Here is an 18,684-nt window from a genome sequence, read left to right as displayed (position 1 = left end):
ACACAATACTACGGGTACTACAAAGTCAGGTACAGTTATGGTGTACATCAAACAGGTTTATAATAAGAATATTTGACTGATATAATAATTCAAGACCTTGTTTGTGTATGCTTGTACTAGTATGTAGTGGATTCCTATATGTAGTGATAAGAGACTGCAATAATTTGTCTTTGAAAAAAAGAAACGATGGAGTTGCTTGCAACACTGAAATTTTCATGAACAGTCAAACTTTGGAACTAAGTTTTACAAGTACATTTTAAACCTGCAAGCCTACACTGTGTGAAAATAGCAATATTCTGAATGTTTGCATAACATGATAATTACAATATAGAAAAAAAAATCCTACATGTACACCTGTCCTAATAAAAGTATGGAATATTAACCTTTCTACTGTTGAAATAATGTCTTAAACGAAATTAGAAACAAGAGCAAAATTTAATACATAATTATCCCTTGACAATTTACAGTAATGAAGCAGAAGAAACTGAGATGGTTTTGTGAAAATGGTCATTTATTTGGTAAGTTTGACTGTAGGAGTATATTATAATCTGTATAACTTTGTGTTTCCATCTGTTACTTTGTACATCTCGTTTCATTTTAAAAAGTTGTCATTTCCCTTCGCTGAATTAGTAACGAAACCTTTTAGAAACATGTAATTGATTAAAATACGTCTGGAAATTGCATTGTGTAAATGAACCCCACGAATGGCTACCTCTATTCTAGCTAAATTAGAAAATCATGCAGCTATGAGTCATGAGGTCACGAGTTTGATCCTTGGATCATGCCATGGCTAAAGCTTGCATGACAATTTAGTACATTTCCTACATTTCGTTTGAATTGCACGGTGATGTACCCTCAAGTGCAAATGTTGCATTAACTTGTAGACAACAAAAGAGGAATTATAGGGCTAAAATCTAATTGAGTTGCCCCCATCTGTTGTGGGTTTAAGCTATGTCAGAACCAAAGTAGTCATTGAAATATAATTTTAAAATGTGTTGTCTTTAGCTGGGCGTTTTCTCTTTGCAAAAGCAGTTCTCAGAAGATAATGAAACAGCAAAATTACCATATTACCTTAGTTTTCACTATGACTAGATTACAACAAAAGATTTGGTAGTGGCAATGTATTTTTCATATATAAACATAATTTCATGTGGTTGTTTTAGATATGTGCTGTAAGACCCTACTACCAGTAGAGGGAGTTAACTACAGAACATGCTCAATATGTTATTCTACTGCGAGACCACCCGAAGGTATTAAAGGTATATTGAGTAATTAATCTACATGCATTTAGCTATGCTGAAAGTGCCCTGTTGTATATTTATTTTTTAAAAACCCAGCTCAGTTGTATATCTTCATCTCCGGACTGTGTAGGTGTGAGATTATAAGGATCTTACATGCCTGCCTGTGTAAGACGGGGTTTTCCCTACCCGAGGGACAGTGTGGAATGGAAAACCGAGCGTGAGCGAGGTTTTTTTATCCATGCTGTCCCGAGGGTAGGGAAAACAGCTGTCTTACACAGGCAGACATGTTAGATCATTTTTCTTGCCTATCATGTTCAAAATAGATCGTGGAGACAAATAGATTTGGGTATTTCCCGACATTATTTATAAAGTTTATGACGTCACAATGGTACCAGTACTATGTGACGTCACCTTAGTGCACGCTATTTTAGACAAGGTTTTTCCCTAGGGAAAGACAGGAATATCTATCCCCGGCGCGTGCTCGGATAAATGTATACTTTCCCCGCTAGGTAGGCAAGAAATATCAATGACACAATAAACCAACAATATTTAGCACTGAGGTCTTATATTACTGTGTCAAAAATGCATTAGAAATGTTAGGCATTCCTGTAAAACTTGAAATTCAGACTGCTTCTTGCATTTTGTAAGTTTAGGATTCATGACTTGCCTATGATAATTAGGTGCAGAGTTTTGAACATGGCTGTTTTCACATAACTGTGTAGATATAACTATTAGTGTATGTAATTTGATTTATCTTTTCTGTAATGTTTCTCAAATGTTTACATTTTATCTATGTTTAAATCTTAATGAAATATAATTAATGCTGATATTAAAGTGTTTTATTTTTTGATAAATACTATACTAATTGGATTTACAAGTAACACTTGACACTATATTTAGTACTGAAAAGATACATAATTTTCATGGCCAAGAAATATTTTTCAGGACTTTCTTATAAATAATACATTTTTGCCATTGAATTCAAAAGGTTGAAGACAGGTATCTCCTGTACTGTACATTCCACCCCTACTTTAGAGCCCTTAAATTGATGTTTAACTGATGTCATTGAAAATCAGCTGGAAATATAGGTCACATGAATTTTCTGTAGAATGCACTCAAATGCATATTTTACATTTTATCCTTTCAAATACACATACCTCGGAGCTTGTTTATGTTACACAAGCTGAAAATTCAATTTAGATATTCTTTTTTTTTTCAGAAATGGAATGGCTGAATGGAGATGATAATATGTGTACATTTTGTGATGGTTTGATGTTGCCATAATCTGTCAAAATAAAGAACATGAAATACGCATGTATTTGTTGTCTGTTTATATAGATATATGGGATTATTGGTACAGTATACACTTGCCGAATGGCCATTTATTAAGTGTCTTATTACATAACACCAGGGAAAAGATTCTAGTTTTTACTCTGGCCCGACAAAATCTATGTGTTGAATTATATACAAGTAAAAAGTACAAAATGTGGACTACTGATTATTTTCGTTTGACTGTGATTTATTCTATGTTATTACATGTTTTTCAGTGAATTATCGAAATATTAGAGTGAAATATATCTGGTATTTTCACAGTATATGTTTCACTGGCAAGAAACTGTAAAATGGGTAAATTTAGTCAAAACATGAAATAAAAAAAAAATGTTTTACATGTAAGATCAAAATATCTTTCATTCATTGACTTTCGAACATTCAATCATCAAACATTTGCTATTGTTTTGCTTGATTACACGGATCTTTTCTGTATGAATTATTTTATAGTGCAAATACAAATATGTACAAAAAGACGTTAGCTGAAATACTTTACATTTTGCAAGACCAGAGTATTGCACATCAATAAAGTGTCGTACATGTTTATGCAAATTGAAGCTCTTTCTAATTTTGTAACAGTAAATTAGTTTAGTTTTAGTAGTCCGAGTTAATTGTGGTGTTCCCAGAATCCCAATGGCCCCAATATATGTTATGTTATAATATAAACTGTTGATAATAAAATAGTAAATTGTGGTCAAAATTCAAGACATATAACATTTTCTGTGTTCCGGCTCCATAGTCCACATTCTGTGTGTTGCGCAAGAAAATACAAAAATAACGATTCTCGATTGGTATATTTTTAACATATTTCCCCCAATGATTCATAAATCCTGCTTATGTACCAGGAAATAAGTATCCCGGTTCGTAATGATACGTTCTACAAATGACGTGTATTTCTTTCAAAATAGACACTGATAACTGGTAAATAATCTTGATAGCTTAATTTTCATTTACTTCAGGTTCCGGTGCAGAACAGTCGGTATTTATCTACTACGCAAAGACTCTTGCGATATAAAGTCAAAGCACAAATGCCCAATTAACAGAATACTGCAAAATCACAATTTTCGTGGGCATGAAATTTCATTGTTTGACAAAAACTGCTGTAGTTCGTGGTTTTCAACGTCCGAAGATAATATGGTTAAATGAATAGAAATTGTATTCGTTGAAATTTTATTTCTAGGGTAGAAGCATCCACGAAATCAACAAAAAGCCTCCAACGAATATAAATTATATTTACTGTACGTGTATCGTGTTACAAAAATATGCATCACATTTCCATGTCATAACGACAAGGAACATCTATTCTTACGTTGTGGCGGCCGTAAAAAGTCTCCCCGTACTTGGATTCAGTGTTGTTATATTTTCTGATCCTTTGTGATCATGGAGTCCATTCAATATCTAGGTAGTAGAGTTCCGCTTAGGCCGGTGCTAGGGGGCGTGAGTGGTGTTGTATATTTCATTACCTCTCATGAACAGACTCAATCAAACCGAGTCTGCTATTAGTTTGCTTGGTTGCATTCTTTGCTTCCAAAGGTTTTCTTATTGTATTTATTGACTTTTATCATAGCGTGTCTAGAAGTAAATTTTGAAAATTTAAACTGTTACAGATGATTTTCTGCTTCACGAGAAACTGCTAGCAAAAGCAACTTGACAACTATGTTTAGATCCACACGTTTCTATGTAAAGTTATAAGGATGTCGAAATATTCTTGCAGTTGACACACGCCGTTCTTTTCAAGTGTGTACTTTTAATTTTGGGAACCTTATTGTTCTAAATGCAGGAGACGGTATGTTTGGTTTGTTTGCTTGGCGGACTATATCTTCATCTATTGCTTCCACTATATCCTTCCGCTTGATTGAAAGTAGTGCTTTCTTTAGGTCTTCTACGCTTGCTCGGGTATGCATTCTTCTCCATCTCCATAAACTTTGCCTGAAATGAGACAAGTTACAAGCTGATAAAACATATATGAGTATGCTGAGTTGCAAACGATAGTACATTAAACATTGCCTGAAAAATACATAATGTAGGTATAAATAGTGACTGATTATCTTAAAATGATGTGGATTAACCGGAATGTTTTTACCTGAATACTACATAATTATGTGTAATAACAAAAGATATGTTCGCCTCCTATTCAGAAATGCTAACGATGGGGATAGATAGGTTTTACAAATGTAAAGTAACTAGGCATATTAAACATTTTGGCAAAAATCTATAATACATCAAATTTTTCTGCTTGGTTGTTTTCTACATATCATGATAGTTTATAATTCGAAACTGCCAGGAAATCCTAGACGTTTTTATTTTCAAGTGCTAACAATGCAAATTACACTAAAATATACGGGTTTTGTGAACTAACCTGCACATTTCGTCTGGAATGTGTCTCATATATTCCTTGCCAATTTCGTCTACATCCTTGAGAATTGTCTGTTCCCCTCTTGCAGGATGGAATGGTAGTGCTCGGTAAAGTCTCGTCCAATCAGTGTCTATCTTTGAAGCAGTGATTTTGCAGCATCGCTCCAGTTTATCTGAAATGTTAAGTTTTTAAACAACTTAAAATTTGTTTAAGAACCAAAGAAGGCCTTTGAAAGGTCAGTAGACCACTGCTCATATGTGTACATAACCTAACACTTAAAGTTAGTACTCTTCAGGGGAAAATGACATAAGTGGACCATTACAAGAAGTCGTAGAAGCAGTGCCCATTGTTCACCAACCGTATGTCTTTCAAAATCTGACGTTTCATCACAAAATAAGTGTGCGTTGTTTTCCAACTTAACTTAACCGAATGTTTTTCTCCAAATTTTCATTGCGCGATAAAAAGTCGTGTTGCGAGTATAATTTTCGGTCCAGTTGTGATTACATTCGGTTTGAGAACTTAATAATATTCTGACTGCGAAACTAGAACTCGAGAATACAGTTAAAATTAGGTTAGATTTCAAAAACTCGACACTCCCTGTAATACAATCGGCGCAGGGACAGGAGATTGAACATAAGAGGTCAATGTTCTGACAGAAGCCGGGGATATGAACGTAAAATGTCACCGTTTCTATGTAAGTGTCACGCAGTGGAAGAAGAAATCACTCTTATAACAACATTGCCGTGAAGTTTTTGGCAATGACTATAAAATTCTGTCCATGCTGTGGTGTCATAGATAGAAGGGAACAATCGATACTTCACGTTGATGTTGTTTTTTTTTTTGTTTTTTTTTTTGTATTGACCCAGTCAGAATTTGTCCGTATGTTGCTGTGCTAGAGCATGGGCGGAAGTATGAAATTATGCAGTCATATATAAGACCGTCTCTATTGTTGTTGTTTGGGCCTTTTTTGTTCTCTTCTCAAAATGGTCTATTTACGTAAACGTATTCTGTAGAGAAAAAAAAGAGATGAAAAACTGCCAATTGAATTTTTAAGAGGAAAAAAAAAATCTTTACCCATGATTGGTCGCTTTCCTTTATTGACAACATGTCTGGCGGTTAAAGGCATTCCATGAAAGATTTTCTTCAGTATTTCCGGCGTCGTTTTATACCTGTATATCTCCTTTAGACGTGAGAGGTTACCATCGAGACGTCCCAACTCTACCTCACATTTCCTGAACTCTTTCTTTATCTTCTTAACTTCCGCTGAAAATAGTGACAAACATATTTGTCATCTTGTTTATCATTAAACTATTAGGGACTGCTTCCTATAGACATATCATGACGCGGCTTCAAATAAACTTGGAGATCCTTCACAATTGAGATTTAAAATGAATTTCTCCTGTGGTTATCACCGCACTATGGATAAAGTTTCATGATTACAAATAATTCCAGACTTTAACAAAAAATCATAGAATGTTATGATTTTGCAAAGAAAAAAAATGTATTTGTATAAATACAAAATCAAAATCCCGATTTACATGAATGAGTCGGTTCAAAATCAGGTGAACACAAAAGACAATTTCGTGTCTCGGAATAGATTGTTACGGTCGCTCAAGCAAAGCACACTCTCTTACAACTGCGTCGAGGAGTCGACCCTTTGGCTCAGTAGTTAGAACAGCCCGGGTTTGAATCCTGCCGCAGTCATAAAATGCTATGCTCTTTGATTTCTTACTGTTAAAATGGCTGACACGTCATCATAAATGACGACGGGAAGTATTACGGTCGCTTATGAATAGCCTACAATTTCTGACAATTGCGGCAGGGAATCGACTCTTTGGCTCAGTGGTTAAAGCATTGCACTAGCACCCGAGCGACCCGAGTTCGAATCCCGCCACCAACAGTTTGGATTTTTCGTCATAAAAAATGCTATGGTCTTTTATTTATTTCGCTAAAAGTTGTAACAAGACTAAAATTTTAGCTCTTATTGTTTGGATTAATAGAATGTTGTCTCTGTTTCCAGTTTTAACTCGGACATTCGGCTTCGGAGAATCAAAAGCTGAAAAATTAAAACAGTAGCACTAATGCTTTGAAGTATGAGTCATTATATAGCGACTTCTCTTTCAAGGGGAAAGGAAATGTACATGTATACATATTTAGCGAAATCTAGATTTATGTTTTATAAAGAACAAAACACACGCACAACGTTACACATAAATAATTACCTTGGACGCCATGTAATCATTTAAATGTCAATTAAATTGAATTAACTCTTGTGTAATAAAAGGTTTTGTATACAATAAATGATACAAGTTTCGATCTTTGTATTTGAGGTCAAACACGTAGCAGTTCTTAACCATGCCTGTCAACAAAAGATGAAAACTAAAGGTTTGTATTGATAATCTATAAACATCGGAAGGAATGTTTCTTTAAATGTTTGAACAATGCTGCCATACAGGAACCACTGCCTTGTCTTGGTCATCATTTAATGAATAGAATAAACAACGTGCTTCACTGTTGCCAAGGAAACCAAGATTGATTACGTTTAATTTTGTTTGATTAAAATGCTTTGAAAATGAATTGTATCAAGTTTCACTTATCTCTGGCTAAAGGTTTTTATTTGATTAAAAGAAAAACTGTGAGTTTGAATTTGCAGTTAAGTCTTTTATGTTATCTAATTTATTTTCGGTTTGTTTTCTTTTCTGGTATCATACTAATCGACAGACAAAAACCACACTGAGTCCTCCGGTTTGGCGGTACATAGACTAAATAAATATGATTGATTAATCCCGATATATTTTGAGTGGGTAGAAGATATATCTAATCTTGTTTTACTTAAATATGCTTAAAATTGATTCCTTGGTACAGTTGTAAAATTTTATCAGATATAAGAGCATTTTCGTGTATTTGTCAATAAACTTAATTGCACACAAATTTAACATTTCTTTCGCTAGTGTTTGAATACTTGAAGCAAATATTAAAACATAATATCTAAGTAAGAACTTTAAATGTTAAATCTTAAAAATCTGTCCTTTGCATTTAATTTGGGTAAAAGAAAATCATTTGTTCTTGTTTATGTTGTCAAACCTGTACTACCGCTCAGCGTGATTTATGTTGTCAAAGCCCCAATACCACTCCAGTAATTTATGTTGTCAACCCCGTGTTACCGCTCAGCATAATTTATGTTGTCAAGGCCCCAAAGACCACTCGAGTAATTTATGTTGTCAGACCCCTACGACCGCTCAGCGTAATTTATGTTGTCAAACCCGTAATACCACTCGAGTAATTCATGTTGTCAAATCCCTACGACCGCTCTGCGTAATTTATGTTGTCAAACCCGTATTACCGGCCATCGTGATTTATGTTATCAAACCCCTATGGCCGCTCAGAGCAATTTATGTTGCCAAACCCTTACTACTGTTCAACGTGATTTATGTTGTCAAACCCTTACTACTGTTCAACGTGATTTAGGTTGTCAAACCCGTATTACCGCTCAGCGTGATTTATGCTGTCAACCCCGTAAGACATGCTGTCAAACCCCTACGACCGCTCAGCATAACATGCTGTCAATCCCGTATTACCGATCAGCATAATTTATGTTGTCAAACTCATACTTCGTTCAGCATTACTAATGCTGTCGAGCCTGCGCTAAGCTCAGCGTAACTTATGTTGTCAAACCTAGGCTACCTTACAGCTTCACTTATGTTTTCAGACCTATACTACCGCTCAGCGTAATTTATGCTCTTAAACCTATATCACTGCTCAGCGGAGCTCATGATGTCATACCAATACTACCGCTCATCGTAACTTGTATTGTAAAGCCTACGCTACTGCTCAGCGTAATTCATGTCAAACCCATACGGCCGCTCAGCGTAATTTATGCTCTCAAACCTATTTCACTGACTGCTCAGCGGAGCCCGTGTTGTCATACCAATACTACCGCTCATCGTAATATATGTTGTAAAGCCTACGCTACTGCTCAGCGTAATTCATGTCGAACCCATACGGCCGCTCAGCGTAATTTATGTGTCAAACTCATACTACCGCACAGCGTAATTATGCGCGGATCCAGAAGGGGTCTGCCCCCCCCCCCCCCCCCCCTATAGGAAATCCTAAAAAAGGAAAGAAGACAAGAAGAAAAGAAAATGGTTTTTCGAAAAGGCAACATTAGGACCGCATTCAAAGTGTATGTAGGTGCTGCTACATACGACCCTGACGTGATTCATATTTCTGTTAATTATCTCAAAGAAACAAAGAATTTTACCTTTAACAAAACTTAATTGTATTATTTTGCCCAAATTTAACAGAAGAGCTCATGAAAATGTGAAATGAGGGGTATATTGTATACAAATTACAGTGGAAAAGGTATTCTTAAATGCCCCCAGAATGCAGGAATTGAAGCGCTGAATTTCAAAATTTTCCGGGGGGCATGTCCCCTAGCTGGTCGGCTACTTTTCTATTTCAGCCTGTTCAACAAAAACTTATTGACAACCCTGTTCTTGTAAACGGCTAACATCCACAAAAATCACATCAAATTATTTAGTGTATAAAGACACATGTTTGTCACAGTTAGGGTTCGGTCAGACCCCCTCTGAGAAAACTGGCTGGATCCGCGCATGGTAATTCATGTTGTCAAACCAGTATTACCTCCCCGCGTAACATATTGCCTACTCTACTGCTCAGCGTAATTTATGTCAAACCCATACTACCGCTCAGCTTATGTCAAACCCATACTACCGCTCAGCGTAATTTATGTCAAACCCATTATATCGCTCAGCGTAATTTATGCGGTCAGGCTAATACATTGTACTTCACTCATTTTTTATTTATGTTGTCAAAGCCATACTAAGATCAACTTAATTTATGTTGTCAAACACATACTTAGACCAACTTACTTCGTTACTATTTTACTTCACTTGATGTGATTAATGTTGTTAAACCTAAACTACTGTTTAGCGTTATTTATGTTCTCAATCCCGTACAACTGCTCAGCTTTATTTATGTTGTCAAACCCATACAACCGCTCAGCGTAGCTTATGTTGTCAAGCCCATACTTCGCTCAGCGCGTAACTTATGCTGTCAAAGATATACTACCGCTCTGTGTAACTCATGTTTTAATTTATGTGAATGCTCATAGTAATTTATTTTGTCAAGCCCGTATTAACACTCAGTGTACTTTACGTTGTCAAACCCATACTTCGTCCAGCCTAATTCATGCTGTTAAGCCTAGCTACTGCTCAGCGAAATTTGTGTTGTGAAATCCATGCTATTTATGTCGTCAAACCAATACTACAACTCAGCGTAATTTATATTTGAGCCGCGCCATGAGAAAACCAGCATAGTGCGTTTGCGACCAGCATGGATCCAGACCAGTCTGCGCATCTGCGCAGTCTGGTCAGGATCCATGCTGTTCATGCGCAGCCTGGTCTGGATCCATGCTGTTCGCTAACGGTTTCTCTAATTGCAATCGGCTTTGAAATCGAAAAGCATGGATCCTGACCAGACTGCGCGGATGCGCAGGCTTGTCTGGATCCATGCTGGTCGCAAACGCACTATGTTGGTTTTCTCATGGCGCGGCTCATTTATTTTTTCAAACCCGGACTTTTCTTACGTTGTCTAACTATTGATCATTTAAAATTTTGAGATAATCATACCATATGTCTCTCCAACTTCTTTTTCCCTTTTTGTCATTGTATCTTTCCTGTCTCTGATCAGGTCCAATTTCTTATTCAGATCATGCAGTTTCTTTTCAATAACTGGCCTTTTTTCACTTAATTCTTGAATTTCACCATCAAGTTGCTTGAACTTTTCTAGTTCAAAGTCAGACAGCGTTTCAAGTCTTTTCTTCATTTCTTCTTTTCTGAACACTTTTATATCAAGATCTACTAACACGTCTTTATTTTCAGCTATTAACTCGTCTCTTTCTTTGCTTAAAAGTACCTCTCGGTTTTTGAAACTCTTTACTTCAGCTGTAATATCGACCAAATGCCTTTTCGCCGTTTTCAATTTGTGATCACAATTTGAACATTTGATCTGCATATCTCTGACCAGTTTTTCTTGGTTATCTCTCTTTATTTCCATTTCATCAATATCACATTTAATGAAATCGGAATACCCGTCGTCTGCTTCTATCCATTTTCTCATTCCTGCAACCGCATGTCGTAGATTTTCAAACGCTTGAGGGATAATAACTAAGAATGGCGCGTGCGTTGCCTTACAACGCTCTGCAAGATCACGTGCAACAAAACCCAGTTCTTGAGTACGCATTCCTTTAGTTTCGAACTGTTCTGCCATGTTAGTAATGTCATCTAAGTTAAAATTAATCGCTTGAGAGAACTCTTTCCGCTGTCGTTCGTAATTCACAGCGGTGTCAAGATACAGATCTCCTTCTGCTGAGGAAAAACTCAAACAATATTTCCACATGTAATCACCAATGAGTTTCAAGTCTTTAATTATATCAGCGAATCCAGTTTTCAAATACTGCGTCACTCTTTCTACTATGTCAATGACAGTTCTTATAGCTTCCTTGTCAAAGTCCACAACCATTGTCGGATCGCCCTCGGATCGTCGGAATTTCTGAACTGCGTCATCAAGCTGCGTTTTGCACAGGAAAAAACTTATTTTACTTTCTTTAAGAACCTTTGAAAGGGGACCAAGCCATCGTTTGATCTCTTGCTCAATGTCATTTTCGGGCCCATAGTAAGACTGTTGTAGCAGATCGATTCGGCGATCTACGGCTACTAAAGCCTTTAGAACGCATGTTCTAAAAATAGGTAGGGACTGGGGGCGTTCCAAGGCAAGCTGGTCTATCGTTTGCCGTTTTCGATAAAATTGTAGCCCCGTTGCAGGAGGCATAGTTTCAGTGTTGATTTTTGAAATTCTTTTTAATTACTTGGCGTTATTCTGAAAAAAAAGAAATATCTCCTCATGAATTCGTTCCGTCTACATGTGGTAACTTAATCTACGGCGAAAAAGCATTTACTTTTAAACTTGTTTCTGCGAAAGTAAATTTATATCATGTAGTTATAATAAAGTGAAAATTTATTGAAAATGATATAGGTATAAATTTATTAATTATCCGCAGTGAAATTTAAACTGAAAATTGAAACATATACCAACCGCTAAATCCATTCAAGCATTGACGATCTTATATTTCGTATAACATTATCTTAATATCTGATTTATTCCATGTATCATATCTATTTCTTAAGCATTCCCATGTATGTTTTAGTCTGTTTGAATTGCTCGTAAAATTCCTTTATTTCTACAAAATATAAGAAAATTAATCAATCTAAATAGTGCAATTCAATCAATAAAGCGATATCACGAGCTTCTTTTCACTGACATATTAAAAGATTAATTTAAGGCCGCCTGGTATTACCTTAATCTATTTTCAAATAAGATCTCGGTAATATAAGAATTCCACAGGGACGTGACATTTAAAGCGTAAATCAAAGTAAAGATATTGTGTGGTTACGTAATTTCAGACCAAATATTTTCAAATTCAATTTTTTAAGCAGAAACAGTGAAATCAATCAAGACTTTTTTTGTAGTACATGTGTTGTATTGAAAATATGCGCAGTTGATTATCGTAGATAAATACTATAATATCGCATCTAACGATACACCGATCGGTAATATCGCATCTAACGATACACCGATCGGTAATATCGCATCTAACGTTACACCGATCGGTTTTACACTCTTACTTATTACTAATGGCGCATGTTTTCAAGCTGCTACGTTATTGCAAATTGCACGTGCCATATTGATTAAATTTTTACGAGTAATGATGCATCTTCAATGTAATATATGCTAGCATTTACAACAATCCATTACGCTCAGAAATAAAAAGAGCTTCTTTTTATATTGGTATTCGAGAGCGTATTGATGTGGCAACCCGTGTTTTCAATTTTATGATATTTTTAAAACCTATTTAAGATCCACACTTGTTTACAGCATTGTGTACGTTAAACAAGTACCATGATGTCAAGTAAATGAGCCATGCCATGAGAAAACCAACTTAGTGGGTTTGCGACCAGCATGGATCTAGATCAGCCTGTGCATCCGCGCAGTCTGGTCAGGATCCATGCTGTTCGCTTTCAAAGCCTATAGCATTTAAAGAAACCGCAGGCTGGTCTGGATCCATGCTGGTCGCAAACCCACTATGTTGGTTTTCTCATAGCGCGGCTCAAATGTTGTTTAATCAAAGAAGATCCAGTTTGTACTCGTACATTAAACAACGGAAACGTCGGAAGCAAGTTTAGACATCTTTTTACCATCATCTTAGAAGCCACTTGACAAATTAAAAGGATAGCACGAGCTCAAGTATTCCAAAATAAATCATTTTGTATCTGTGAGTCTTTAGAACGGCAATAGTGCCGTTTTAACAGAAGTAATTTACTGTGAACAGGACAAGACGAAACTTGCTGTTAGATTTTAAGACTAAGACTCAAGCATGCAAGTCTTTTCACCTTTGGGCCTTTTTCAAAAAGACTCGCTTAAACTGTATAACTGCACGGATTTTATAATATTCAGCAAATATTGTAGTTGTGGGTTTGATTCCCGCTTTGATCTTCGCGTAAAGAAGCCATCTAGCTGGCTTACGAACAGTTGAGGGTTCTACATAGGTGCCCTCCCATTCCTGAAACAATGCCTGGAGGGTAACCTGGGGTCTTCCTCCACCGACCATAGCTGGAAAGTCTCCATAACTTAAATTGTGTCCGTCTGACTAAAAGGTGGCCAATATGATTTCCGTGTTCGAGACTTTTTACTTACGTTCACTGAGGATTTTAAAGCTTCGATTTTTCTATCCGGGCTGCCCAACAAGGACTGAGATTTGTTAGCATAAATATATATATGATAAACAAACTATATGAATGTAAGTACAACTGTATTACACTTGTCGAAGATTTGCATCGGCGATAAGGTTTTTAGTGCTGTTTATTTTTTTAGAAATACCAGCTTTCGTATTAGCACCTTTTTGCCTATCTTGGTTAATTTGAAATTTAGTTTAACGCGCTCCGGTGCTACATGCAATTTTAATAGTTGCATTTGGTTCAGATAGCTGGATCTAACTCTACGTCTCAAGTATTCTCCAACTGTTTTTCAGAATGTATGAAAAGTGAGAACCGTCATAAAATGATTATATTTACAACCTATAAAAGCAAACAAAACAAATAAACAATAAACTATATTGAAGTTGTACTTTTAACTGCCGGTTTCTACTTTTTTACCGTTTTTAATAAAACAGACAAAAGTTAGTTGCTTAAATTATTTTGACGTGTTTAATGAATACGATCAAAGAGAGGTGAAATTCAAGTCCATATGGCGTCACGGTGTCACACCTTAATTCTTGTTTTACTTTCTTAATTGTATTTCATTAACGTTATATCTAACTGACTTTTTGCCAACAAGAATAACAGATATTAAATACCCTTTCAAATCCTTAAGATTAAATCTATTCTTAGTGTAAACTGACACTTTTGTTATCCGAAATCTGCTTGAACTTTTCATCTGTTTGATTAAATATAAAAGTGTATTATGATTAAAAAAGCAAGTGTTTAATCTCTAATACAATTAACATATATAATGGTGATATATCTATACGTTATTTTGACTATTTAAGATATAGTAGTACCAAATGGTTTAATATCTTATTGTTAATACAATGATGTATATAACAAATTGATCTTCATTGTGTGAAAATGCTGGTTAATCCTGGCTATTTTGATTAATCCGTCGGTAAATTAAGTCGGAAGTAAAAACATTTGATCCTTAAAGACCAAATTTAATTTGCAATGCAGTCGTTTAGCTGGCCTTCAAAACTGTATAAAAAGGTGAAACATTCGAAAAGGTTTCAAGAACGATTATCTTTCCGTTTTTGAATACTTGGTTCTCAATCTGACTAAAGTACACCTCCTATTACGCTACGCATAGGATCTGACAACGAGCTATTGATGGCCTCGTTCTGACAACCCTTCCGCTAGCCAATCAAAAGTTAACTTACAACATTCTGCAAGCTTTAAAAAGCTTTGGTATTTGATATCAACAATTTTTATGTCGAAAGATGGCAGATAGCCGGTTAGCTCAGTCGGTAGCGCACTTGCTCCGTAAGCGAGAGGTCCCGGGTTCGAGCTCTGGATTAACTGCAATTTTTTCTTACTCTTTGACATTCGAACAAGTTGTCTGATTGGTTCAAACAAAAATAGATTTGCGAAAATAAAAATAGCAATCTTGGAAATCCAAAATATACAGAAGACGAATGTGAATGGGTCGTTCTCAGATCTTCGTTTAGAAGATCGAGTACTTTAGTCAGATTGCTTGGTTCTCGTCTTAAACTGTTCTTCAAGCAGGAAAAGTATATGGGATGCATTTTTAATATTTCCTGCACTTTTTATAAAACCTATTCAATGAGGTGATGTCACCAGTATATTCCATTGAAACGTGATATCACCTCTTCGAATGGATGAAACTGCATATCCGAAAGGGTGATATCGCCAAATCGAAATGTGATACAGCCTTTTAGTATTCTGCTGGTGATATCACTTTTTCAAATAATTGATATAAGCTATTCAAATATATTCAAGTGTTGAATAGGTGATATCACACATTCAGATAGATGATATCAACTATTCGGATAAGTGGTATCGCCTTCTGTTATATCTTTTAATATACTTGCTGATCACTGAAGAGGAAATGGACGCTAATATTCTCAAATGATAAGTCATATTTATGTGCCAGGTTTTTTTGTGTAATATCTCCGTAAGCAATTTAGATACATTTTGTAAAATCTCACGAAAGTCTTATGGTCATAAAAATGTTTACATACGAATACTAATAACTTTTGTTTGTATTTTGACAAATGGTATAAGAAAATGTTCAAAAACTGAGTTTACTTCAATATCTCTGTAATACGCACTGAGTTTATTTTCCATCCTTTAAGGAATTAATTTTCAAATGAAAATTAGTTCATTTGGTTTTATTACTACGATGGTATGTTTAGGACATGCATTTATTTTTTTAGTTTAAATTATCTCGTGCGCACGACATCTTATCTCGAGCGCTCGACGTCTTATCTCGAGCGCTCGACATCTTATCTCGTGCGCTTGGCATCTTATCGCCTGCGCACGACACTTCGAGAGCTCGAAATCAGATGTCGTGCGCACGAGATAAGATGTCGAGCGCACGAGATAAGATGTCAGTGCCAGTCTGCGTGCCAGTTCATTCATTTCATTTTTACAACATGATGTTGCACGACTCATAGGTACAGTGGTGAAGAGCACATACTTCATGTGTCAAGCCGCCCTATACATAGACATAAAAACTAATTTGCATCAAGTAATATCCTTGCATAGTTTTTATGCTTTGATATGAAGGTCTGTTATGCTATCTAATAGCCAGGTAGGATCCCCTGAACCTAACGTCCAGGGTCAGCTATTGTAATCGTGCCGTAAGGCGTGAGCATTTTACTTTGAACAACACGTTTGAATGTGTGTTTACCAAACTTGGTCAGATGCCTACTTTCATTGGCCCCTCAAGTTTATTAAAATGGTTCCACGTGACCTTTTTAGTGACTGCCAAGACTAGAAATAGCGTCATTGTTAGTGGGGTTTTTTTCAAATGATTTTACTGTGATTTATGAACTTGATGTATCTTTACCCAACTTGTTCTGCAGAATCTCTCTCAACTTTGTTCAAAGGTTCTGCTTGGACTCCTTTAGGAAAACAGAAAAATGTTTAAACGACTTCATGGACTTCATGGACGTCTTCTCATGGACTTCTTAATGACTCATCACCAAATGTAGCATGAAGGAGCATCTTTGTATGGACCTCTTACCAGACCCTCATTGACCACCAAAGCAATTTACGTTCAAATGTGAGGTTGTTCGTCGACGACACTAGTATGTACATTATTGTCGATGATCCTGCTACGTCGGCAGCAACCTTAAACCAAGATCTCGAGACAGTTCGGAAGTGGTCTAGGACTTGGCTGGTCACTTTTAATCCTTCCAAAACTGAGACTCTCACCTTCTCTAGAAAAACGACAAAACCTGTTCATCCTGACCTATATTTTGATAATGTCTTGTTAAATCCTGTAAGTACACACAAACATCTAGGTCTAACATTGTCGGAAGACTGCAAGTGGAATGGTCATATCACAAACACGGTCAATAAAGCCTGGCAACGGCTTGCACTTCTACGCTCCTTTAAATACCTTTTAACTAGACAGGATCTAGAACGACTATATGTCTCGTTTCTTCGTCCTCTACTTGAATACGGCGATGTCGTCTGGGACAACTGTTCCGACTACTTAGAATCAGAATTAGAGTACGTTCAAATTAAAGCATTAAGAATAATAACGGGAGCAACTAAATATTGTAACTTAGATCAACGAATCCAGTACTGAGCCCTAGTTAGGAGACGTAGAAAACATAAACTTTCCCTTTTATTTAAAATGAAAAAATGAACTAGTGCCGAGCTACTTATGCAATTTGATTCCTCCCAGAGTTGATCATAGGTTTGAACTTAGACACTCTCAAAGGTTACCGTTGATACAACGTAGAACAGAGTTCTATACAACATCTTTCTTACCCTCTGCTATACGGGAATGGAACAATTTACCAGCTTCTATTACAGACCAAACGACCATCCATTCTTTCAAAAATGCTTTAAATGATAGAAGCAATCTGAAACCCAACGCTCTGTTTAAAATTGGTCAGCGCAAGCTCCAGATGCTTCATACTCGCCTAAGACTGGGTTGTAGTTCATTAAACTTTGATCTCCATCGGCGTTCACCAACTGACCCCCCATTGTGTAGTTATGGCTTAGTCGAAACAGTTAGTCACTTTTATTTATCCTGTCCCAACTACACCCAGCAAAGGCAAAATCTTTTGTCCCGCTACGATTCACAACTTTCTGTTCGGCAACGAGCATCTGTCTTTTGAACAAAATAAGCATGTCATAATCAAAGCTCAGCAATTCATTGCAGCGACAGGTCGTTTTGATCCAAGTCACAACGGTTGATGAGTGGGGGTCCCCGAGTAGCTGATTATATATATGTTTTTACATTACCTTTCTTCTATTTTCGTATTGTTTTTTTTTTTTATCCGTCTACATTAGGTTGAACAAATACTCAGTTTTTACCAGTTTCTACTTCAATTTTCTTCTAAGTTCATTTTTCTACGACGTTAATCATTTAACAGTACTAACCTTGTTGCAACCTGTCATAACAAAAATTTATTTGTATGTATTAGGAAATGGATTCATATAAGTTACCTTGTAACTTTTTTCCTAATCCTAACTGTATTTGTTACAATGTTATGTGTACTTGATTGATTGAAATAAATACTGTTTAAACTAAAAGTAGAGAAAAACATATACACCACTACTTCCTATGAACCACATGAGGGATCTTAACCAAATATCTGCAGCATCTTCAAATTTGTTCGAATGGTTCTGCTTGATTCCTTTTTGAAGCCACCATGGTTAAAATCAGAAGAAGAAAAAACCCATTTAAACGACTTATTCTTATAAATGTGTGATGTAACTTCGCCAAACTTGATTTGCAGTGTTCTGGTATAGACCTCTCTCAAGTTTGCTCAAAAGGTTTTGGTTGACCCTTCTGAGAGCCTGCCAGACCAAAAAATATATGAAAAACCCTCATTTTTCTTGGACGACCACTTGCTATTATCTTTTATGACACTGAGAATTATGACATACCATTGAAACTCGAAATGTAAAACTCGCTTATCTCACATTT

At 36.1% G+C, this 18,684-nt stretch overlaps 2 protein-coding genes across 4 annotated transcripts in view; one reads left to right on the top strand and one right to left on the bottom strand.

Annotated features, from left to right (window-relative positions):
* The window catches only part of LOC123532681 (general transcription factor 3C polypeptide 4-like), a 106,128-nt gene extending 103,575 nt beyond the window's left edge, over positions 1-2,553 (top strand). For all 3 annotated transcript variants that reach the window (XM_053517081.1, XM_053517080.1, XM_053517079.1), the window contains exons 17-19: positions 468-518; positions 1,164-1,259; positions 2,461-2,553. In XM_053517081.1, coding sequence (XP_053373056.1) covers positions 468-518; positions 1,164-1,259; positions 2,461-2,525 — 212 coding nt within the window. In that variant the 3' untranslated portion in view covers positions 2,526-2,553. The remainder of the gene's footprint in view (positions 1-467; positions 519-1,163; positions 1,260-2,460) is intronic.
* A 22-nt stretch (positions 2,554-2,575) lies between these two features.
* On the bottom strand, positions 2,576-12,271 carry LOC123530850 (uncharacterized). Its single transcript, XM_053517077.1, has 5 exons — positions 12,043-12,271; positions 10,578-11,826; positions 6,001-6,189; positions 4,930-5,098; positions 2,576-4,499 (listed from the first exon to the last, which is right to left on the bottom strand). Exons 2-5 carry the CDS (start codon positions 11,776-11,778, stop codon positions 4,304-4,306), a joined length of 1,755 nt encoding a protein of 584 aa, XP_053373052.1. The 5' UTR covers positions 11,779-11,826; positions 12,043-12,271; the 3' UTR covers positions 2,576-4,303.
* Positions 12,272-18,684: the final 6,413 nt, after the last annotated feature.

Source organism: Mercenaria mercenaria, chromosome 11 (genome assembly GCF_021730395.1).
Source record: "Mercenaria mercenaria strain notata chromosome 11, MADL_Memer_1, whole genome shotgun sequence".
NCBI classification, from domain to species: Eukaryota; Metazoa; Mollusca; class Bivalvia; order Venerida; family Veneridae; genus Mercenaria; species Mercenaria mercenaria.
This window is presented reverse-complemented; position numbering and strand designations above follow the sequence as displayed.

Coding starts and splice junctions, on each gene's coding strand:
- LOC123530850 (XM_053517077.1), bottom strand. CDS start 11,778: ATGCCTCCTGCAACGGGGCTACAATTTTATCGAAAACGGCAAACGATA. Junction 5,099..6,000: donor AGGAAAGCGACCAATCATGG/GTAAAGATTTTT, acceptor TTAACATTTCAG/ATAAACTGGAGCGATGCTGC. Junction 4,500..4,929: donor ATTCCAGACGAAATGTGCAG/GTTAGTTCACAA, acceptor GTCTCATTTCAG/GCAAAGTTTATGGAGATGGA.